This window comes from Lepisma saccharinum, chromosome 13, assembly GCF_977018435.1.
Source record: "Lepisma saccharinum chromosome 13, izLepSacc3.1, whole genome shotgun sequence".
Lineage (NCBI taxonomy): Eukaryota > Metazoa > Arthropoda > Insecta > Zygentoma > Lepismatidae > Lepisma > Lepisma saccharinum.
The window spans coordinates 35,038,166-35,063,416 of NC_139241.1; the positions used below are offsets into that span (position 1 = coordinate 35,038,166).

Here is a 25,251-nt window from a genome sequence, read left to right on the forward strand (position 1 = left end):
AAACACAATTATATAACATTAGTGAAATAAACAACTGCAAAGAATGCATTGACTTCAAAAGCTATAAAGAATAGGATCGATTGATTGATTTGCTTTATTTTACTTTGCTTTTTGTGCCACTTTTGGCTAATTTGCAAAGATGGGGATGAGTGATGACATGATGAAATTGATGAATGGACACTCACAAAAACCCATGCCCAGGCTGGGATTTGAACCCAGGACCCCTGGCATCATAGCATGATGTATAAAGAATAGGAGGAGGGAGAATAAGACAAAAGGAATATGAAGCCATAGTTGTAGTTACTGTCATAGTCTTCTTCTATTTTGGTTCAGAAAAAAGTTAGTTGCACTAGCATACAGGAAATAGTGTATGGAATATGGAGCACATTTCTTGTATTTATATGAAAGTATACAACCAAAGCTACATTTGTACGTAATAACAAATTCTCTTCAAGCATTTGTCATAGTGTGACGTGAGTTTCTCTGTACCTTGTTAGAAGAATTCTCACCAACTTTTGATAACCATTCTTGAGTCGCAGTTTCTAACTTCCTAATCAGAATGATATTGCCACTTCACAAGTTCTTCATTCATGGACCGAAACACATGAGAATACACTGATAACACCCAATCCGTAACAGTCATGGTTTAACTTTTACTCCACCTCTTCAAGCAAACAGTGAGCAGAGTTCCCAACCATGTTCATCAAAATGTCTCTTTCCGAGAACATGCGATGGGTAAGTGCAACTTATATTTTGACTGACCCATGCTCGGGCAGTCACTTTATGCAGGCCATAATTGTGAAAATTCCCACCCGAGATCATTCACCCCAGGAATGGTAAAGTAATTACAGAAAATTCGTAAGTACAAAAATTTAAAATAATAATAATAATTATGCAGGTCTTATTGAGAACTTTGAGATTAATGCCATGATGTCTCCTTGTGATAGAAAAGAATGATCAAGGTTAAGATGGATGGGTGATTGAAAGATAACAAAGGTGAAAGGAGAAGATAAGAGATAGACAACAATGGAAGCTGATTGTTGAGGGGGTTAAAGTTTATCCAGGGCTGAGGTACTGAGTGGTATGTAGGTGGGCAATTAATTTCAATCTATTTGTTGTGACAACTGCATTTTTAATTTAAATTACTAAAGCAGAAAATGAGCCTCTTCAATGGCATAGTAGAAATGCTATTTCATTGTAATGAAGGGGGAAAAAGTAAAGTTTCCCATGTGTATATATAGCACTGTGACATGAAGATACATTTAGCAGACATGCAGGTAGGGGCCCACACATTCTCTACCTGAGCCATTTTGGAGGTGCAGCTGCCTTTACCCTCCAGGTACCCATTTATTTGAGGCTGTATGAGCCCCAGAGCCACATTATGCAGGGACAAGGCTGGAAAAATTCTGACCTTAGATCACCCACCCTGGGAATTGAACCCGGGTTTCCCAGGTGTCAGTCAGACACACTACCGATTAGACCACTACACCTCCAGTAGAGGAACACTGCACAATAGTTCAGATTATATGTTAAACTTTAGGCTTGGTCACAATTAAAGTATACAAGCATAAAGTGAACTTAAAAACAAAGCAAGAACTAAATAAGTGCAGGACTTACCATGGCAACACGTGTTGCTACATCAACCGAATCAATATCGTTGCCATAGATGAAGGGGTTAAAACCTGTCATTGGTGGAACAGGAGTCTTGGCTTCCCGTTGCAGGGCCTGAACACTTTCCACATTTAATTGGTCCAAATCTTTAACAGGGTGTGGTGACATCGCCATACTTGTGAGAGCCTACAACATAAAAACAAAATATAAGCAAGAGGGGTTAAAATCAAGTTATATAAAATCAACTGCTTAAGCATTTCTAGCTAATTCTATCATTTTCCTATATCGGTACATAACAAATCAAGGCAAACTGTATGTGATCTCCTCATGCTCAATTATGTTCAATATACATCTCCATTTTGAAAGGAAAATTTTAGAGATGGATCTTTTAAATCTTCAAGACAATTAAAAGTCAAATGCATCAACAACTTGTACAGCATGCAGTCTAAACCAAAAGTATTATATGCTATCCACATTTTTTAACAATTTGTGGCAAGCACAATAATCAACTATATTACTCAATGCATATCACATACTATCAGTCTGTTACATATATATCATATTATTCATAGACAATCCAAGGCAAGAAATATTAGTATTGTAAGGATGTAAGAGAAGCAAATTGCTAAGAATTTATAACAAAAATATATTATTAGCCAATGCTAGGGCAATGAAGTTAAAGAAATGACAGTTTTCTCAATGCAAACATTATGACCAATAAACTCAAACAATATTGTCACCTAAACTGCAATTATTTTGGCATTCTACACCACCACATACTAAAATTATTCACTACAAACAAAAAAATATATATACAACAACACATCACAAAATATGCAAGGGGAAAATTTTACATCGAAAGACAAGAAGATATAAAATCTAAAATAATATTGTTTTTTTTTTCTAAAACATGCAGTAATCATGCAAAATAAGCTTTGCAATGCAGAATAGTGATAATGTATGTAACAGACAGTATGTATCAGCATGCATAATTTTACACAAAAGTGATTCAGTTCAATTGCATTCTATATTTTCAGCAATATAACTATAGTATTACTACCTGTGTAGTTTATATACTTGAACATGGTGCAACAACAAAAATGTTTATATTTGAAAAGTGAATCGACTAAGACTGAAAAAAAGTACTAGCAATTTCATAATCATATGTCTGATTTTATAGTAACAAAAGTAGGGAATCTCCCAAGTTATAAAAAATGCAAGAAGTAGCAAATTTCCAGAAAGTAGTAAACAGTGTTCATACATTATGTGTGAAGTAGAGATGGACAAATCTATTTCTTCTTGTACGGAGAAACGGAGTATATTCCCTTACATAAAATAAGGAAGACAAAACTTTCTTAATAAATTGTATCTGAAAAAATGGAAAAATTGTTAAACCTCTCTCTCCGAAATTCGGATTGCCTCCAAAATCCGGGTAGTAAAATTTCCGAGTCAAGATTTTAAATTTTCCGAAATCCTGATATTTTTGGCCATCCCTGGTGTAAAAGTAAGATATGTTAGGGAAAATGTTCCTGAGTACGTATGTCACCTCGAGAACAAAAATCTTGATCAGTCTTGTCATTTGTAAGCATAGTAAACACAAACGAACAGGGAGTACTTCGCGTTTTGTAAAGTAAGAACATTTTTTTTTCAACATCGATATTTGAACTGCAGGATCCAAAAAAATTAAAAGGGAAATTTATGCCTTTGGTTACTTATATTCTTTTTCTATGCACCATTCCTTTCATGTATTTTGTGTAAGTTGTGTTGCGATGCTCTTCAATATGTGTTTTTCTCTTAGAAACAAGAGCGTTGCATGCTTTACAGTGCTGGACATTGTGAGAAGTTTCATCTTGATGACATCACAGAAACCCTGCCTTGTTTGTAAACAAGGGGGCTGAAAAATGGTATCTTATGACCAGACCTTTAAGAGCAGGGGAAAAATGGCCAAAGGATCTTGGATTTGCAGACCTGTTGCAAAGACCTGGGCTGCCTGACAGCATTGCATTCAACAGGAAACGTAGTGAGACGGTTGGGCATGGGGGGTAGAACTGGGCTATCCTTTATGCGCTAAACTTAGTGAATCTCTTGCGTATTTCTAGCTGTTTCATGGTATCACTTGACTAATTTCGCTCAAATATGTGAATATTCTTACTTATTCTCTAAAATATAAAAGCAATAGTTTTATTATTTTGTTTTGTCATCGCCGCATCTCCTGATGACCGGAGTTGATATTGATAGTGATGGATTGATACAGGCTGGTATCAGTATCAGAAGATACACCAAAATCATCCAATTCTTTTCTGGAGTTTTAGTATATTGTAGAGTGTGTAAAAATGCTGTACCATAATTTCAAAGTGTAAATAACTTGGAAATTATGCAAAACGCATAATTTTTATTATTTTTACAACAACATTGTGGGAAGAAATAGATTTTGTAATTAAATGATTATCTCATGCACAATCATGAATAATATATTAAAGAAAACTCTGGGAGATTGTTATGATATAGTTCCATAAGTTTATACATTAACCCCCGATCGGTCGCGGATCAGCACTGTGTTCACTTTCAATTTTAAATCAAGTGCCATTTTAACAGTATTTGAAGTATTGGCTTGTGGTGCTTTCTAGATGACTTCATAAATATTTTGAAGTACTTTCAGCTGTTACAATTGTGAAGTATCAATATCTGTGAGAATCTAAGAATATTCAGCAGTTGTATCAGTTCATAGTCTCCATTTTTTTTCTTCTTTTATGGGAGTAGAATAAACACAGCGGCCTCTCCACACCTAAATCATATATTCATGCAACTCCTATGCAGAAACAACCATCTAATATTTCTTGACCAATGAGAAAACTTCATAATAAATTATACTGTTTACTTTCCTTTAAAACACCTACTATGATTTTGATCTTATTCTTAACTTTTATTTAGTAGCAATAATTACATCAAGATTAAACTACTGATTCTGCATACTGTGTACGTATGTAAGAATTGTAAAAGATTGAACCTGCATATCCCCCTATATAGGAATTATGGATGTGGACATGAGTGATAAATGTTTATTTAGTATATTGAAATTTATTACTTTCCTAATATCAAATAAAAGAACAGTCATTTGATATTGTGACTCTCTTATATACTTATTAGTGTGTGAGGAGGGACGAGATAAGATGTTCTAGGCTAGGGCACCGATGAGCTTTAATTAGAAACTGCAGACTTTTCTAGATTACACACACATATAATGAATGCATGCATGAACATGTGTATATGCATCACTCTTTGAAAGCAATGAGCTACTCTACAGTGGTGACTCATGACTTTTTCGGACTGTAGGAAGAAGTTACGGTAAACCAAGGAAGGGTAACAAAATGTGTTCAATTATATTGCTTGTACTGTCCATTGCATTTAGAATGTTGGCTGCAGGCTCATGCTCAAGGTATGGCAGGTTGCCCTTGCTTCTCATGTTGAACTATGAAATATTTAAATGTGAACATATACAAACCGACGAAAATAACATTTCAGATTTTGCAATAATTTCCATTTTCTTCCCCCTCCCTGTCATCGTGTGGATTGACGATAATAAAAAGTGCTGCTCAAACTTTGAAATTATGCTAAATGCTTCAAATTTTTCACATCAGACAGACACTTGAAAAAAAGTGGGAATATAATCAAAATGTCCATCAGCTATTCATTGATTTCAAAAAAGCATATGATTCGGTCAAAAGAGATAAATTATATAATATATTAGTCGAGTTTGGAATACCTAAGAAGCTTGTTAGTATGATAAAAGTATGCACCAGTGAAACAGAAAGTAAAATTCATGTGGGTATTAATGTGTCTGACAAATTTACAATTCATGATGGGTTAAAACAAGGAGATGCATTATCTCCATTGCTCTTTAATTTTGCCTTAGAATATGTTGTTAGGAAGGTAAAAGAAACTAAAGAAGGACTAAAATTAAATGGTGTAACTCAGTTGTTAGCATATGCAGATGATGTAGACTTACTGGGGGATGATGTGAATACAATTAAGAATAATGCTAAAATATTTTTCAAAACAGCTAAAGAGATAGGTTTGGAAGTTAACAAAGAGAAAACTAAATATATGCTTACAGGCCGTAACCAAGTGTTAGGTAATAATCAAAATCTAATTATTGATAACAACTCGTTTGAACCAGTTTCCAAATTCAAATACTTAGGAGTAATATTAACAAATGAAAATTATATTAAAGATTAAATAAAAAGTAGGCTTAATTCAGGAAATGCATGTTACTTCTCTCTTCATAAACTTTTGTCTTCTTGTTTAATATCTAAGAAACTAAAAGTTAAAATATACAAAACAGTAATTTTGCCTGTAGTATTATTCATTCATTGTTTTCTGCCTAATTGGCAGGTTTTTCACTGCAATCTCCAGCTTTCCCTGTTCTCTGCCTTACGCTTCGTAATAGCATACGACCCAGTTAATTTAATATTATCCATAAGCTGATATCTCTTTCTTCCACGGACTTTTCTTCCTTCAACCATTCCCTCCAAGGCATCTCTTAGCAGGCAGTTCCTTCTTAGACAGTGTCCTAACCAGTTTCTTTTCCTCTTCTTGATGGTCTCCAGTATTGATCTTTTTTCACCAACTCTTTTCAGTACGGCTTCGTTTCTTACCTTGTCCATCCATTTTACACGCTCCATTTTTCGCCATGTCCACATTTCAAAAGCTTCGAGTCGTTTCTCTTCATTTCTTCTCAATGTCCAGGTTTCTGCACCATATAGTGCTACACTCCACACAAAACATTTCACTAATCTCTTCCTTAGACCTATGTCCATGGGTCCACAAAAAACATTTTTTCTTCTATTGAAAGCTTCTTTTGCTATTGCGATTCTCATTTTCACTTCTTGGTTGCAGCTCATGTCACTGCTTATAGTGCATCCGAGGTACTTGAAGCTATCCACTTGCTGGATTCTTTCACTGTTTGCCCTCACATTAATATTCCTTGGTTTCCGTCCTATAACCATTGCCTTTGTCTTCTTTACATTAATCTTCATTCCATACTGCTCACAGCTGCTGTTTAACTCTTCTAACATACTATTTATGGTTATTTCATCCTCAGCGAATAATGCCATGTCATCAGCAAATCTTATTCAGTTTATTCTTCTTCCTCCCAATTTGACACCTCCTGTACCCTGGAAACAAGTTTTCACTATATCTTCTAAATAGATATTAAACAAAGTAGGCGATAGGCAGCATCCTTGTCGTACTCCTCTTCCAATTTCACAGCCTTCTGTCATTTCGTCTCCTGTTCTCACTTTAACTCGTTGATTCATGTATAAGTTGCTTAGAAGTCTTCTCTCTTTCCAATCTACACCAATTTTCTTCAGAATTTCTAAAAGTTTAACCCAATTCACTCTATCAAAGGCTTTCTCCAGGTCTACAAATACTACAAACACCTCCTTTCCTCTTTCTCTAAATATCTTTCCCCAATGGTCCTCAGTAAACCAATTGCATATTATATGGGTGTGAAACTTGGTCCCTTACATTGAAAGAGGAACATAAATTGAGACCATTTTGCTGGAGTGGGCATCGCTGATTGAGGAAACACTTGCTGGTTCCTCAGCCCTCACTGATCTTCACCCCCCCCCCCCCCCTTTCACTGCCACTTTCGCATCTTACCCATTTGTCTGTAAGATGACTGCCGATGTTCCTCAGCAAAGCCTGTGACCATTGTCTTTGAGCTGCTGCTGAATGGAGTGAGAACAGTCAACTCTTGACAGCTAGCACAGATATATGTGCAGCTAACCTAGGCAATTGTATGTACACTGTGCTCATAATTTTATAACATGCATTAAAACTCAAAAAAAGTAGAGAACTGGAAATAAGTACAAATGAACTGTAGGAAGTTCCTCACTTCCTACATGAAGGAATTGACCCTGATACTGTAACAAGTTACTCTTTGAAATAAGGAACTGCAGCTTTGAATCATTTCTTGAACAAATATATTACTTGCAATTCTGCTGCTTTTAAAAAAGGAACTTTCTGAAGATTGATATATGTTACTATTTTAACTTCAGATTCAACTGCCATTATGAAATTCCTAGAACATTTATAAATAAGTTCTATTCCTACATCAAAACTACACATTCCTGAGAAACTAAGCGCTAACTATAACAACTTCATAAAACATTAAGTGAAGGAACACTGACTTATTCTCTACGTATATGTACTGTATGAATGTTAAACATGCAGTGAATAACAGGAACAGATAATAGTTAACTATGTTCTATAGTAAAGTTGACTAAGAAACTGGAGTGCAACAAATGGAAGATATTTACTCCTTGACCAACCTCATCCATCAGTTGCATAGCCTTTAGAGTGAAGAAGAAAGACAACAGGGATAGAGACGTGGAAATAAGTAATGAATTATACATATACTTTCAAAACATATCAGTGCATGCATGCAGTATTATTACATGTTCATCAGTTATATCGAGCATATATTATGTACAGTTCATAAAGCTCACTTATAAAATAGGAGTATTGATAATTCTATAAACTAATGCATTTATCCATGTAAAAATAGCTTGGTGATAAAAAAGAAAGTAGAGGTTTTAGGTGCATCCTTCAAAACTGAATTGCAAAATGTCATAAAACTATTAGATATTCTGACAGGCTTTGTCTAGTGACTCTATAGATTATTTAGCACGTTTAAAATATAACTCCTGATTTCTCTGATATAAAATTTCAAGGAGCTCTTTTCTCTTGGAATCAGTTTGTATTGTCTGAAAAAACAACTAAATAATTTAAGCATATGAACTAAGGCTGCCACGTAAAAGTTGACAGGGTGTCCTAGAGATTGTAAACAGAAAATGTGGAACGTCCACATTGGAAATGCACTATCAGTATTTATATCTAGTACAATGTGTGTAAATTTAAATTTTCTGTTTCTTTACATGATCATTTTTGAAGCTCATTCAAATGTAACAAATGTATAATGTGTTAATGGTGAACCAAATACTAACTATTGTAATATGTAGATATATGAATATAAGATTCGAAACACTGATGTGTTCAATGATATATTTTGAACTGATATTTTTTAAAAAATCACAACTTTCTTTTTTACATAAAAGCAGGCTTTAAGGTAAAAACTGTATTAAACTATCATAATAGTGGAGAAACGGAGGATAAGTTTTTGCTGATCAGGAAAATTAAAATTAAAATCTTGGACACGTTTGAAGCTAGACCAGTATAAAAGTGAATTTGACACAATTTTAACTTGAAAACATTGATTCTTTACAGTGGTTTGAAGATGTGGACTAGTTGTTAACGAATATCCAAATATAAAGCTTATAAATCTTACTTAGTTTTTACAGATATTAAAAAGAAAAATATTTTATCGAAAAATTAATTTACTCTAATGAATATGATCATAAATATACAAGAAATTTGCATTACACACAAAAACACACAAATTCATGAAATATACTATGAAGTAACGTTTGAGAAGTCTTGAAACATTTTATTTTGCTACCTCCAGCAATTGTAACAATATTCTGCAAATCAAAATTACATCCCTAATTTGTGCATTTGTGTAGCAGGTTACATACATAGGCATAATAGAGCACATACGTTGCACCAAATTTTTTGTATGGTGAGAGGGTCCCAATCTCTTAGTCAAATTGATTAAAAAGGTAAACAAATCGTTAGTTTCTTTGTAATTCCTTTCTATTTATATCAGATCAGTACACTTATGTCACATTAGTAACAATAAATCGTATCAGTATTGATTGAGGGAATCATATCAGTACCCTAGCAGACACATTTTTAAAAAAAGTGTTGAAAGATATACAACATTGATAACTTTCAACATAAAAGTGATTATTTAAAAGGAATGAATGATTAGCCCATTCACATCCTTATGCAGATTGCCAAATATATAATTCTTCTTGTATGTACATTTTGGAATTTTTCCTCTAATTTACAGTTGTTACAAACAAGTAAATGCATAGTTCAATGTAATGTTTCAGGACAACATGCACCCTCTTCAATAGACATTTATTTGTAATTTGATCAATGTTACGGTTTTTACACCTCAAAGTAGTTGTCATCCATCTTATGAATAAACAACATAATCATCTTTTTTATCTTGTGCAAAATCTCATACAACTTTTCATATTTACCTGTTTTAAGTGGTTTTTGAGTATTGTTCCCTCAGGCTCCGGGAGGGGAGGAATATCGTCAGCATTTGAAGGACAATTAATTTTATTGGAATCTAAATCTATAAGCCAAACATCGTCAGGCAACCTACAAATGAGAGAAATTTATATTTTAGAGACAGCTTTTTTAAAAAAACACCAAGAACTGAATATTGAAACAAACTTACATTAGGTATTTGTTATTTGTGTTTTGTTAGAAATCCAAGCTGGAAATTTTTCCAATTGGTTCCGATGGAATGGATTGCCCAATTGGAACCAATTGGTGAATTGTAATGAATTGGTTTCTATTGGAAAGTATTTTATTGTTTTCATGCTAAATAAAAACACTAAGTAATGAAAAATTATCTATAAAACTTTAAATGCAATGGAGAAATCATGTAAAGCAACTAAAATAAGTTTCTGGTAAAGCATGTGGAATTTGTAACTTAGAAAAACTTTCAATGCAATTTTTTTTTCAAATGTATGAACACGTTTTTTAAGTCTGTAGCTTCAATGTGTTTAACACACTTATAGAAAATCGAAAAACACATTGTTTCAGTCATGAATTGACATGTTGTTCTTCCTATATACAGGGTAACCAAAAAAGTTCTTGCCATTCTAGAGCAGTGATAAACAAAGAGCAATACCTTTAGGTTTCGAAGTAATCCCCATCAGCATCCAACACCTTTTGTCAACGTTCCTGCAGCTGCACAATACCCTGGTGATAAAACTCGGCGGCCTTGGATGCAAAGAAGTCCGTGAGTGCGTTCCGCAGGTCCCCTTCATTTGCGAAGGATCTCCCACGGAGGTAGTTGTCGAGGGAATGAAACAGGTGGTAATCTGTTGGTGCAAGGTCTGGTGAATATGGTGGATGGCACAGTGTCTCCCAGCCAAGTTGCTGAAGGCTCTCCCGGGTCCTCTTTGCCACATGTGGCTTGGCATTGTCGTGCAGGAACAGCACACCCTTGCGATTCACCAATTCGGCTCCTTCTGCCACAAGGCACGGTGCACCCTTTGCAACTGCTGAGAGAAGAGGTCAGCAGTGATGGTCTGACCAGGTGGAAGGAGCTCGTAATGCACCACTTGCCGACAATTCCACCATACAGAGAGCATAACCTTTCGTGGGTGCAGAGGTGGTCTTGAGGTGTGAGGAACAGGGTCACGTGGCGACAACTAATGTCTGGTATGCTTGGGAGTGTCCTAGAGGACCCGCTTTTCGTCACCAGTGAGCAAGCGATCAAATATAGGTGTGTTCAGGTGCCGAGTGAGCAAGGACAAACAGGCTGTCACTCGTCGTTCCTTGTTGGCTGCCGACAATGTGTGGGGTACCCACTTGCTTAACTTGTATGACTTCCCTAACCCATGCAGGTGCAGTCTGACTGCGTTCAGGGCCTCATCATCCAACACATGTGGTCGTCCACTGCGAGGTTCATCCGAAAGGCTCACATCTCCCGAACGAAATTTCTGGAACCAATGCCTGGCAGTGCGTTCATTCACGGCATTCTCCCCAAATGCCTGGCAAATGCGGCGACTTGATGCGGCAGCTGACAGGCCCACTTTAAAGTCATACAAAAAACACACGCCAACAAGCTGCTTTGATACCTCCATTTCTATTCGACACTGGACGAGCTATGACTGCTGTGTGTGCGCAACGTGCCTGTATTACTGACAGTCGATGGTCAGACTAACTCCCGATCGCTTGGCAGGCACGTGCGTCATTTTGTTTCCTCTCTGTGAGCGCATGATTAATGGGACGTCAAAAACGGCAATAACTTTTTTGGTTACCTTGTACATATGAAAACAGCTAAAAAATTAGGTTAAACAAAGAATCTGACCCACAGCACTTGAAAAAGTGATAAACAAACAAAACACTGTCGAGGTCAAGTAAATTGATCACAAAATTGCTCATTTTTACAATTGCATTGCATACACAGAAGAATAACCATGGAAATTCCATATGGAAAAAAAAAACAAGAACTATTACAAACATTTATTCCAACTACTAGCTGCTTTATGGTTGAGTTAGTTCTAAAGACAGAGTTCTTCTGACTTATTTATTAACATAAATCTGACATCAGTAGTATGCACTAAAATTCAGAAGAAATTTAGATCAAATGTGCTGTTTTTCAAATGAATTTTTCTAAATCGCAGGAAATGGGTGTTAAGAATTAAACTACCTATGCTTTGAGTCAATAAGTGAATTTATAATATATTGATTCCACAATTTATTCAAACTTACAATGGGATACAATTCACCAAATTGGAAATTGTCTTTCATTTCCAATTAGTTTCAGTTGAGATTCCGATTGAAACTAATTCATTCTGATACCTACATTACACATCCAATAGGCGATAGAATCCAATTCATTCCAATTGAATGAAACCAATTGAATCCAATTGAAATTTCAATTGGAATGAATAGAAATTTCCAGCTGGGAGTGGGTGGGGCAGATAAATTAGTACTCTATCAATATCAGCCAGCAAAGTGGTTAAGCATAGTGCCCTATGGTGCCAGGGGTTCTGGGTTCGAATTGCAGCCAGGCACGAATGTCCTTTGTGAGTGTTCCTTCATCAATTTGATCATATCATAACTCATGCTCATCTTTATGAAAATTCAGGGGACAAAAGAAAGCACATGTTGCAATTATATTCTGTGTTTAATTATCATGTGTGTTGGTTTTGAAAAGTTCCTTTTTTTAAGGAAACCTTTTGATGAAGTTATATGCACTTTATGCAGCCGATAAAGGCGCTCACGTTACGATGCCAGGGGTCCTGGGCTCGAATCCTGGCCTGGGCAGGGCATGGATGTTTGTGAGTGTCCATTCATCAATTTCATCATGTCATCACTCATACTCATCTTCACAAATTAGCCAAAAGTGGCACAAAAGCGAAGTAAAATAAAGCAAAAAAATCAATCAATCAGATAAAGGTGCAATCATAATGAAATTCGAATGCCCTGCCCAAGATTTGAATTTAAGATCTCTGGCTTCTTTGAGCAAAGTGATAACCACTCTGTCACAGAGGCTGGCATTACTCTGGTAATGTGACAGCACTATGTAGAAATGATTTTTTTAAAACATATGTTTCCTCTTAGCACAAAAAGTACCATGAAATACATAAAAAGTTAGGATATCTACATGTCTTTGAAATGCTTTTCATTTCTTTAAAATATAAATTTAAAAAATGGGTGAAATTGTATATACAATGGTCTTTAAAAGTTAATTGTTGAGCAAAATCACAATAACAATAAAAATAATAACTAAATATAACAGCTTTCACAAATTTCATTATTCATTATTCTCTTTCAATCATGTTGTACACTTATGAGGAACATATACATTTTACTATATTTGATTATATGTGAATTAAATTAACAATATCACCATCTTTGCAATTTGCTTCTTAAGTTATATACTGTATTAAATTCAATGAGAAAATAAGTATTTTTTTGAAGACATATTCTAAGAGAAAAATTCATTGATATTTTTATTCAATCAAATTTAACAATTACCTGAAATTCTTTTTGTATAACAAAAAACTGGCAGGAATCCCTATTACGTATGGTGTTGGAGCTAACAAAAGCTGAAAAAATAATTAATATACCATTAGTGACAAAAATTATTTAAGAATTTTTAAACAGGGAGAAATTGAAGCAATAACAATAAAAAAAACCTAAAATGTCTGACTAATCCTAATAATTGCATCGTATAAAAGTTTTACAAATTGCATACAAATTTGGCCACTGTATAAGTGACTGAATAGAAAATACTATTGCACAAAGATCAAAATTAGGGATGCATAGCTAGAGTTTTCTCTACTTGAGTTTTTTAAGAGAATTTACATTTTGCAAGTACCTGTGATAAATGGCATACGCAGAAGGGGAGCTGAAGGGGCTACAACCCCTCCCGAAATTTTTATAAAATCAACATTTTCAAACGAAAACAGTAAAGAACTCAGGAAAAAGCCAAGGTGATAAATAGCATATTGGTTACGTGCGTGTTACTCACTATCTATAAACAAAAATACGTTAGAGTATTGAAATTGGTCTACTTACGTAAGTGAGTATGTTTTCGTATGTGCAATATGTTTCGGAAGCTTTACTGCTTCCTTCTTCAGGTGGTCGTATTTTCGGCTCGGAACTTCAAGCCACGTCGGAGAAGTGTCATGCGAGGATACTGGGTGAAAGGTTTGGGTTAAAAACACTTCATAGTGCTCGACATATACAGAATTAAAACTACCTTTGTTAAAAACCCTTAAAACTCTCGATAAAACATGTTAAAACCACCACTACGGTGTACTTGAGTGGCCGTCGAAAGCCCTAGTTCCCTGCCAAGGGGAAGCGTGTGAGCAGCTGGCGCTGTGCTACAGAGTGGTGAGATACTTCCCCTCCCACGAGAGATCCCTCCCCTCCCTTTTTTTTCTCTCGTCACCAATCCAAGGAGAAGATTTCAAAGAAAGGGATCTGAAAATGGGGCTTGTGGAGCATATAATAAACAGTGGGCATATAATAATAAAGAGAGATGTTATCAAAAGAAGTAACAGTAAATTGGATAGGAACGTATATGAAATGGCACTTATTTGTGTGGGAAACAGAAATAAACTGAACCGGGATGACGGCAATTTGGATGATGTATGGATTAGCTTTTTTTTAAAAAGTGGGACGATATGAATGATAAAAGTGCCCCGATAGGTTTCCATGTCACCTCAGAGGTAAAGAAAGCAGCCCAAGTGGAACGTGAATTCTCCTTAAATTGGTGACGAGAGAAAAAAAAGGGGAGGGGAGGGATCTCTCGTGGGAAGGGAAGTACCCCACCACTCTGTAGCATGGCGCCAGCTGCTCACACGCTTCCCCTTGGCAGGGAACTAGGGCTTTCAACGGCCACTCAAGTACACCGTAGTGGTGGTTTTAACATGTTTTATTGAGAGTTTTAAGGGTTTTTAACAAAGGTAGTTTTAATTCTGTATATGTCGAGCACTATGAAGTGTTTTTAACCCAAACCTTTCACCCAGTATCCTCGAATGACACTTCTCCGACGTGGCTTGAAGTTCCGAGCTGAAAATACGACCACCTGAAGAAGGAAGCAGTAAAGCTTCCGAAATGTAGTTCACATACGAAAACATACTCACTTACGTAAGTAGACCAATTTCAATACTCTAACGTATTTTTGTTTCAAGGTGATAAATGCAAATTCTTTCAAAATGATTACTGATTACCGTTTTTGTCTTTCAACAACTTAAAAAATGAAAACTATAAAGGTTAATTACGAAATATTTCATTGTGAATCCCTCACTAGAACACAGATATGTAATACCCACTTTTACAATTCCAACCCCCTCCAAAAAGAAATCCCATACGCTAGTGCCTGTGATACTAATAAAAATGGATTCTTTTGTTACAATTACCTAAAACTCATAATTTTCTAACATTCAAGGAATGAAAAGCTCATTGTCATTCATTACCTGTTCAGCAGAGCTCATGCATGTCGGCAGCAGAGGAATTACAGGGAACATGTACTCCAGTGGGTAAATCATCGTCACAAAGGCCATCACAGACATTGAGAGTGCGTTATTATCACGAGATTGCAGCAACAACTGCCAATTAAAAGAGGAAATTGCATCAAATTCTTGTGTTAAAGTATTACGCTATTTAATCACATTTTAAGATTTACAGAAATTTCAGTGTATATAAATTCACTTGTAAATTCATTGTCAACATTAGGAAAATACTAGGTTGTATCAAAAAGTAAGGTGAATTTGTCTGTAAAACCCAGAGTCTTTTGTGTAGCTAATTAGATTTTTTGTATGTGTGAGATACCAAGGTGATGCAAGTCTGACGGCAATTACAGTCTTCTACATCAACCCATCTGGTACCTAGAGCAACTCAAAGATGGCACAACGTCTTGAACATTACCCAAGGAGGAGGTGCACAGTGTTATTTGTTTTTTATGGGTCAAGGGAAAGAAACCATCTGAAATTCATCGAGAATTGTTGGAGGTCTATGGAGAGAGTGTTATGTCACAGAAACAAGTGTATGTGTGGTGTAACTCATTTGCAAGTGGTAGGAGTAGTGTGACAGACGATGACAGAAGTGGCAGACCAGCAACGTCCATCACCGACAGCAATGTGTGAGTCGTGGATGTGATGATTCGTGAAGACAGAAGAGTCAGGTTGCATGACATTGCTGATGCATTGAACATCTCATATGGTTCAGTGAGGAGTATCGTCCATGACCAACTTGGCTTCAGGAAAGTGTGTGCGCGCTGGGTGCCCAAAAATCTGAGTGAGGACCAAAAACACCACCGAATGGACATTTCCCTGACCCACCTCACACGATATGCCCACGAAGGCAGTGGTTCCTATGTCGAATTTTAGTGTGATACCATGTGTCAAACATACTACAGTTTCATATTTTTTTCTATGCATGTTTTTCAATAAATCGAAAATTCAAGTCATTTTGCCATCTTTGAATTGCTCTAGGTACCAGACGGGTTGACGTAGAAGACTGTAATTGCCGTCAGACTTGCATCACCTTACTTTTTGATACAACCTAGTAAGTTGAAAACTTATTAAACTATATATATCTTTAACTTTACCACTTTCTTTGTATAAAATAATAGCAATTTCATGTTATTTGTACAAAATATATCAATCACTTATCGATTATGGCAATTTATGGCCATCATTAACAATCAGCTGTTTATTTTGGGCTCGTGATACATGTTTACTAGATTTTATTTCAAGCTTTGACACAAGTTCTGCATCTAGGTGGTCAAGGATAAATAGAATAAAGGATTGCTACTTTGAAGTGATACAAATAATTGATAGTGCAATTTATTCATATATCAGTTAATATAATACAAACTAAATAAATATTAATTCGTATTTTCAATAAATTAAAAATACACAACTTTGTTACTTACGTGAAATTAGTATCTATTTTGTGCAACGACGTTTTGGAAACAACTGTTTCCTTGAAAATACGAACTAATATATATAAAGTGAGTAAGTCGCACATATCGTGAATTATGGAAACTAAATAAGAGTTATCAACTTGCATCCATCACAAAAATATAGCAAAAAGATTCATTGGAAGGAATGGTTAATGTGGAAAGGATCCAGAGATAGATATGAGACATGAGATGATGGATGATATCACATTAAGTGGATCCTATGAAGTGCAAGAGTAAAGATCAGAAGGCCTGAAGATTGAAGTGAAAAACTGCCTATTAAAGCAGAGAACAATGAATGAATTAATTAAATGTAATGATATTATACAGGGTCTACCAATTTCAATGTCAGATCTTTAAAATTAGATAGAACTAAAAACACAAGTGATAATGACATATATTTTTTTTATTTTGAAGAGCAAACAATGGCAGTATGATTGAACAATATGTCGTTCAAATGTCCTCCTCTGCTTTGGTGGGTGGAATGGATTCTGAATGTCCAATTTTCCAGCACGTCTGCACATATACTGTATTGAGCAGTATAGCCTCAATGGTTCGTTCGATGTTCCGTTTCAGGTCATGAACTGTGCGTGGCTTAGTCTCATAGACCTTAGGTTTGATATAACCCCATAGAAAATAATCCAGGGAGGTTAGGTCACATGATCTTGGTGACCAGTTCACATCACCCTTTCGGGACAGAACTCGTCCGGGGAACTTCTCCTGCAATAATTCCATTGTTTGGCGAGCTGTGTGGCAAGTTGCACCGTCCTGTTGGAAAAACACATTGTTGATGTCAATATTTGCCAGTTAAGGCCACAAAAACTGCACCACCATTTTCCTATATCGCTCCATATTGACAGTCACATGATTTCCATGTTGGTCCTCAAAAAAATAAGGCCCGATCACACCATTGCCCCAAAAACCACACCACACAGTCACTTTCTTAGGATGAATTTTCATCTGCCCAAATCCTACAGTTTTGTTTCTTCTGTCGGTCGATTATGTTGACCATAAATTCCTCTAAATGCATGAAATGTCTGTCGAACTGAACACGAATTTTGATAATAAATTTGAATAATTTCTATGCGTTGTTGCATTGTGTATCTCTCCATGATAACTTGCCAGAGACTACTGCACACAGATGTTACAGTTCCATCTCGTTATTCAAGTCAGTGTTGCCACAACACTCTTTCAAAGTTCTGACGTTCAAATTGGTATACCCTTTATCTACTATTATGATGCAATATATAAGGAATGATGATTTATAGCAGTGTTTTTCAACTGGCAGACCAGGGCCCAGTACTGGGCTGTGAGATCTTCTCCTGAAACAGTTTTCAGCCCAACAAACATCCACTTCCTAATTAGTTTTAATTGGAATTTTTCATTGTTCAAAATGCAACATGTGAATGAAAATCAGCACTTATGATGTTGGTCTGAGGAAGCTACAAGACTTAATTAAAACCAGTGGTTGACAACTAATTTAAACCTGATTTTATGTTTGTCAACAAGTCTAGACAATCTAACTTTATTGTTTATGATGACATAATTTATTAATTAATATTTATTTTCAAGTATACATATTAGTTAATATATAATTTTTAAATATTACAAAAGTATTTCTGAGTAAAATTGTTGGGATCAGGGTATCGAGTTTTCACAATAGAATGTACTGGACCATGGTGTCACAAATGTTGAGAATTACTGATCTAAAGCAATGCAATGTAGATAATAACTTCAAAAATTATTGGAAATGGAACATGATTACAAAGAATATGAAATACTGCATACATAAAAATGCACAAAATTAGGGCTCAATAGGGAATCTAACATGCACTTTTGATATTTCATGACAGTAGTATCAACTTCATTTTGGAGTATACGTGGAATGAGCATAAATAGTCAGCAGAAATTGGTTTGGTAGTTTGATTACTGATTGAACTAAACTTTCAATAAGTTCAAAATAAATATGCACATTGAAATTATTTCATTGGAATTATATCAGAATATTACTGTATTTCAAAGTAGATTCACCAAAACAATAATAAGGTCCCATCTTTAGAAAACACAACTGCATTACATATTTAAGAACCTTAAGTAACCAAACCAAAACTTTTATATTGCAAGTATCAGTGTATATGTATTATATTATATAGAGTTGAACCTTGATTAGACATTTTCAGAGACATGATGCTACCAAATTTAGAAAGTGGAATAAAATGCAAAATCTGAATAAAATGTAACATTTTTCTTGTTATTTGCACTGACAAGATTAATGTATTAAAAAGGAAATTATACAATGTGAGAACAATGAAGTGTTGTTTTTTTTTCTGTATCTTGAACTTGACAAAAAAGGAACTTATACAATGCGTTCATTTTAAAATTGTACCCATCGATTCCATTAGATATTCATGTGGTACAATTTTAAATTGAATGCACTGTATTAAATAAAAAATACCTGTTTTATGTTTACAATGTTTACATGTTAAATGTTATCTTTTTCTCAATTCAGAAACTAAATGCAGCACACTGAAAAGTTGAGTACCATTTCATTATCAAAATGCACAAATATGAATCAAACAATGCGTTTATAAAGTTAAATGTGTGTTTTTAAATAATTATGATTTATTATGAAATAATAATTGCTATGCAAAAAAATTAACACCATTTGCATGGTTTTATGTATTCAGAAAGCAACTCACCTTATGTTCTAATAGTATAAGGGAGAGAACTTTCAAACAGGTGTCTACTCCTAAAAGTTCTAATGGTAGATGAAGAGGGAAATCGACTAGTGAAAAGTGAGTGTGATCTGGCAGAGCAAACATCAAAGGAGGATGTACAGTTGGAGACAGGACTTCAACCTGAAAAATTAGAAAATATTTTGAAGGTGTACACATAATATCTGATACGAAATGCAAATTTGAAATGCAATATATTTGAAAGAACTATGGTAGTATAACTATTTTGCCAGTATTATAAAATCCTAAATGCAATTCAATTGTCCATTTTTCTAGACGATTAAGCCCAAAATTTAAGCAGTCTTTAGTAAACTTATCTCACACACTTGTGATAAGACGCAAGGTTCAGTTCCTTACCCCTAGATGGCAGGAAGCTGCCTTTTTTAATATTTCCAACTACTAGAAAGCAAAGTCTTGACCTCAGCAACTGTCTACGATTGATTGATTGATTGATTGATTTGCTATACTTTACTTTGCTTTTCTTTTTGTGCCACTTTTGGCTAATTTGCGAAGATGGGGATGAGTGATGATATGATGAAATGGACACTCACAAACATTCATGCCCAGGATAGGAGTGCCCTACTAGAAGGCAAGCTGTGGATGATAGTGGATTGAAACACAGTATGACATGTCATTTACAGTTATGAAGCAAACATGTAACTTGTACATAGTTATATTTCAGCAAAACACAGTATTTATTAAATATAACATGAGAGTCTTTACCATTAAGCATTCATTGAACATGCTATTATGGTCATCTGCACAGACAAGAAATAACACATGGTCAGAGGCGCGCCCACAAATTTTTGTCTGGGAGGTTGGGGGCAAGTACCAGGATAAACATACCAATAATAATAATAACAATAATAATAATAATCGTTTATTTTAAGTGTTGAGCACAGTATGAAACCTAATACAGCACTAACTCAAATACAAAAGTACAAAGTTACACGAATAAAATACATAACAAGGGGCCCCGGGTTCGATACCCGGTGGAGGCACAAGTGGTTCGGATCCCACTTTAAACTGTAAGTCCAGTCCCGATTAGCCTTACTGTGCATAAAGTGGACTTAAAACAACAAATCAATCAATCAATAAAATACATAAGCTGTAGAATAACGTAACATAACAAGTTAGCATATTTACACTTCAAGTTACAGTTTTCAATGAGATCTATTATATCTCTGATACTAATAATTGTTTATTGTTATATAATATCTGCAATTAGCTGTGTATTGTTCTAATAATAATAATGATCATATTTATTGAAGTGATGATAACGATTAAACAACCACTATGTTATACAAAATTAAAAAAATTGAATACATAATTATAAAATAAAACTGTGGATCCTACAATTTTATACATCAACATGTGACGTTTTTCCTACGCTTTTGTATTTTCGCGTGAAAAAGCGTCACAATTCCTCATTCCTTCGTACGCCTTGCGTCTTGTATGTTGTTTGGTTGTTTATAATAGTCTCCGCTAGAGGTCTCCAACGACCTCTCGCTCCGTGCTCGCTTCTCGAGCAGAAGGCTACAGCAGTTCCGATTCTACAAGCTTCGCGATAACAACGACGTGACTTGGGTCACGGGTGAGAGAGAGCCTTTCAGTGTGTTGCATGGTTAAGTGTGCAAGTTGCCTCGCGGTCGAGACTTAACCTCTTTTCTGACTTCATTTTTAGCACGCACTTTACGATATATTCTCTCTCCGAGTTTGGACGATTCACGCGAAGCAGAACTCATTTTCCCTGATTAACTTTATACGCGTAAATGGAAAGTTGCATTTGACGAATGCGTGAACTTTATCGCCGTCCAGTTTGATTTGGGTATTTTTCCCACAACCCGAATCAGGATCCAGATTTGTGACTGAGAATGAATCCATGGACGTTTCTAGACGTGACGCCAATGTTCTGATGACGGAACGTGAAGGAAGGCAGGACTTCTTTTGACCAATCGTCCTTAGCAGTGTTGAATTGGTGTCCGTTACTTCATGTGCAACTTAATGGAGGTATGTACAGTGTCGTCTTCTCCCCCTCTATTTCTGCAAAAATCCAAAGATCGTGAACTGTGATAGATTGGCATATCTTTAACTTAATTGAGTCAAAGGTTTAAATGAGTATAAAAGGACTAAAAGTGGAACCGACGAAAACACTAGTTGTTCTAAATTGCTATTAACGTACTTTATCTAATTAAAATAGCAACGAGTAGCCATACTGATTGCGTGTCAATAATAACGCGAATGAAGGCGTATGCGGGACACTTGAATTGTACCATTGCGACTTTTTAAATGTTGAAATAATAATAATAACGAGGCTGGCACAAATTAAAATTAAAATACTGGGAGCATCAAATAGGAGTAGGGAGTATAGTATTACTTATTGTCAAAAGGAACGATATGTGGCAAAACTAGGTCATTTATTGATAAATTGTAAATGTTTGAATTCTTGGCATGTTAAGTTTTAAAATGGCCAATTAAGAGGGTTCAATTGGAACCCGTGCGTGTTCTAGTATTTGTTAGAATTTTGTAACGTGCATAAATGATGTATATATTACCGTCATGCCAAATGACAAATGAAAGAACGACAGTAAGAATTGTTAATGTTGCAATTGAGATGAATTCTTAAATGATACGTAAAACTAGATTTGTACACGATAAGAATATTCTTCATGTTGTTGTTACTTGAGAAGTTAATTGTTCTTGTTTCAAGATTGAATATAATAAATTTGTGACTCAAAACAATCTTCGAGATTTGCGTACTATTCTGTGCCACCCTTTTGTTTATAAACTTCGCGTAAAAGAAAAGGAGAAGGAACAAAATTATTATTGGTAAGAAAAAACTAGTGACGAAGTATATCTAGTGGTGTAGATTTATACATGTGTTTATATTGGATTATAGTACAGGGAGGTTATTTCAGTCGTTCACCGCCAGAGTGACGGCAGTTCAGCGGACTCTTCATGCAACAGGTCCCGGCAAATAGCATTACAGGAAGTCCGTAACAGAAACCGCTTGTTTTGTAATGTTTCCACTTTTCACAATTACAGTTACAATTACAATTGAAATAAGCACGTACCTTGTCGCAAGGATGCTGTGTGTGTGTGGAAAAGGTGTCCTCCCAAATACAAATATTTCTGGCACCTTATTTCTGACAGAAAATCTTAGATTAGACATCGCTACTTTATCCTCAGTTGTCGCGACAGCGCCGGCAGCTTATCGGGGGTTGGGTGAGTTGTCAGCCGCGAGAGGGCGATTCATACTGCACGTGTCGGCAGTGATGCCAACCGTAGGGACATGTCCCTAAGCATAGGGACTTTTCACTAAATTTCGCCCGCGTAGGAACGTAGGGACAGATTTTGCCAAATGAGGGAAAACGTAGGTACTTTTTTCAATCTTGGTAAATGACATTTTATGAATTAGTTTATCTGGATACTTTAGCGAAGAGGAGAAAAAAGAACTAACTAACAAATCTCCATCAGAATTTTGGAACATGTTATCGGTTGCCAAAAACTTTCAAGGCAAGTTCCTTATTGAAAACATTTCCACTCTCGCGAAAATAGTGCTAACATTGCCACATTCTAAAGCGGAAACGGAAAGAATATTTTCAATGTTAAGTGATACAAAAACAAAAAAGGGAAATAAAATGGGACCAGAATTGTTAAAGACTGCAGGAAATACAGCATCACCAACCAACATCTATCTCTGCACAGCAGCAGCATGTATGACTTCAAATAACATAATCAACAGTAAACGACTCAACGTTATTCATTAGGGGTGTGCGGGATCCTTTACTTTAAAAAGTTGTTAATTCTCGACGTTTTCTGCCTTGTAAGTTTCTGGAACTTATCGAAAATTGTAAGTTTTTATTCTAGAAATGCAAAAACAATCACTTAAAGTGAAAATGACTTGTAAAATTCGAGATTTCCAGTGCTTCGGGAAATTTCGAACATTTCCCGTCCCGAAAATTTTCCGACTTGGTCGGGAAATTGCAAATTTTTCAGTCCCGAATGTCGGGATTTAAAAAAATTACCGTCCCGATCCCGTCCCGACCCAAAAAATTCTGTCCCGCACACCCCTATTATTCATTAAGGCAAGAATTTACAATACCGGACCCTTCTGTAATTTCTATGCTACGTCTTATACTCACGAAATAATTATTCGTGATGATTTATCTCAAGTTAACATGTTGGGGTGAGGGGGAAAAAATGTTAATTAACGTGTAGAAGTTGTAAAATAAGCATTTCAATTCTCGCAATGATTCTCCGTATACAAGTATGGTAGCCATATTTGTTGATATGAACAAATTACAATTAGTTACGCTGTCTACAGCGTTGCCACACTGTTGATTTCATACTTGGAGAGCATGGATTGTGTAAGAATAGCGGAAGAGAACAGTAAAAAAGTTGTTAATGTTATACAGATTGTTAGGTGGAGTGTGCAGGAGGGCTAATTAATAAACTTATTCATTTCAGTATATTGCCCAAAGAACGTGCTTACATGTGACAGCGACAATCACGATGTAGAAGAACTGATTTGATTACAGGTAAATTTGGCAACATTACATCAATCATAAAATTACAGGATACTAAAATGGCGTCTTCGATGATGTTAAAGTGCTACGAAAAAAATATTTTTTATCGGTTCGTAATCACAATTACCGCAAAACCATTCAGGAATAGCCCCACTGAGCATTCTCGGTAAGGTTAGGTTAAGTTAGGTTAGGCAAGGCAAACATAGTTAAAATTTGGGCTCGAAAAACGGGTAGCCCAACAAACCATTGACGGATAGCCCCACGAACCATTCAGGTACAAAAAAGGTAAAGTGTTCCCCTGTGCATAGCACCACGCCATGAAGGCGTATAGGGGGTGTGAGGGTAACGCCCCACACTTTCTTGATCCGGTCGTGAGTGGGGGTGATGTGATCAGCATCACGCCCCTGACCGCCTTTACCCCCCAGGGTTTCCCCCAGGTACCCATGTTATTCGACGCTGGGTAGGCGCCGGGGCCGCTTCCAGGTACGGTTAGGTTAAGTTAGGATAGGCAAATGTAAATTCGCTCCTTCATTAATTGTGGAAGCACCGAGCAGAAAGATTTGGTAAGTAAATGTGTATATTTTATCTTCTGTTTTGCATGCTCATGAGGTGATAATTTTTTTAGTCGCTTTACTTGGCGTAGGGACATTTGGTCAGTTGTAGGGACATTTTGACTACGTCTGTAGGGACATTGCCGAAAAATGGTTAGCAACACTGTCGGCTACCAGACGTCAGTGTACGTTCATGTTCACTTCTGTTTGCGTTTATCAGTACACGTGTTGCTTATACTGTGTTATTGTAATGTGCTACTCATGGCCAGTGCTTTATTGTGTGTTAATTGTTATTCATTCATTAGTTATGTCGTTAAACAAATATAGTCTTGAACAGAGAGTTTTTATGTACGATAATTACGTGAAAACGAATTCTTGCAGAAAAGTGGTCAGGGAATTACGATAGACAGGATCTCTTGAACCTAAGAAACGTGTTGTATTGCTGTTAAAGGAGGTCATTTTCAACATCTCTTATAACACAGGAGGTTAGTGATCATCATTATTATTACTTTTAAATATCATTTTACGCTTTCGGTTTGCTTTATGCGCCGGGATGCTGTCTTCCCTTTCTGACAACTGACGATAAAGTAACGATGTCTAATCTAAGATTTTCTGTCAGAAATAAGGTGCCAGAAATATTTGTATTTGGGAGGACACCTTTTCCACACACACACAGCATCCTTGCGACAAGGTAC

At 35.8% G+C, this 25,251-nt stretch overlaps 1 protein-coding gene across 15 annotated transcripts in view; it reads right to left on the reverse strand.

Moving 5' to 3' along the window:
• Positions 1-25,251, reverse strand: part of Rab3-GEF (Rab3 GDP-GTP exchange factor) — a 335,149-nt gene that overhangs the window by 119,149 nt on the left and 190,749 nt on the right. For 14 of the 15 annotated variants that reach the window (XM_083134034.1, XM_083134044.1, XM_083134030.1 and 11 more), the window contains exons 8-13: positions 19,441-19,599; positions 15,255-15,386; positions 13,306-13,376; positions 9,780-9,903; positions 7,932-7,964; positions 1,618-1,797 (exon numbers count right to left, since the gene is read on the reverse strand). In XM_083134034.1, the coding sequence (XP_082990160.1) occupies positions 1,618-1,797; positions 7,932-7,964; positions 9,780-9,903; positions 13,306-13,376; positions 15,255-15,386; positions 19,441-19,599 (699 nt within the window). The remainder of the gene's footprint in view (positions 1-1,617; positions 1,798-7,931; positions 7,965-9,779; positions 9,904-13,305; positions 13,377-15,254; positions 15,387-19,440; positions 19,600-25,251) is intronic. The other variant, XM_083134032.1, reaches the window with a different exon arrangement.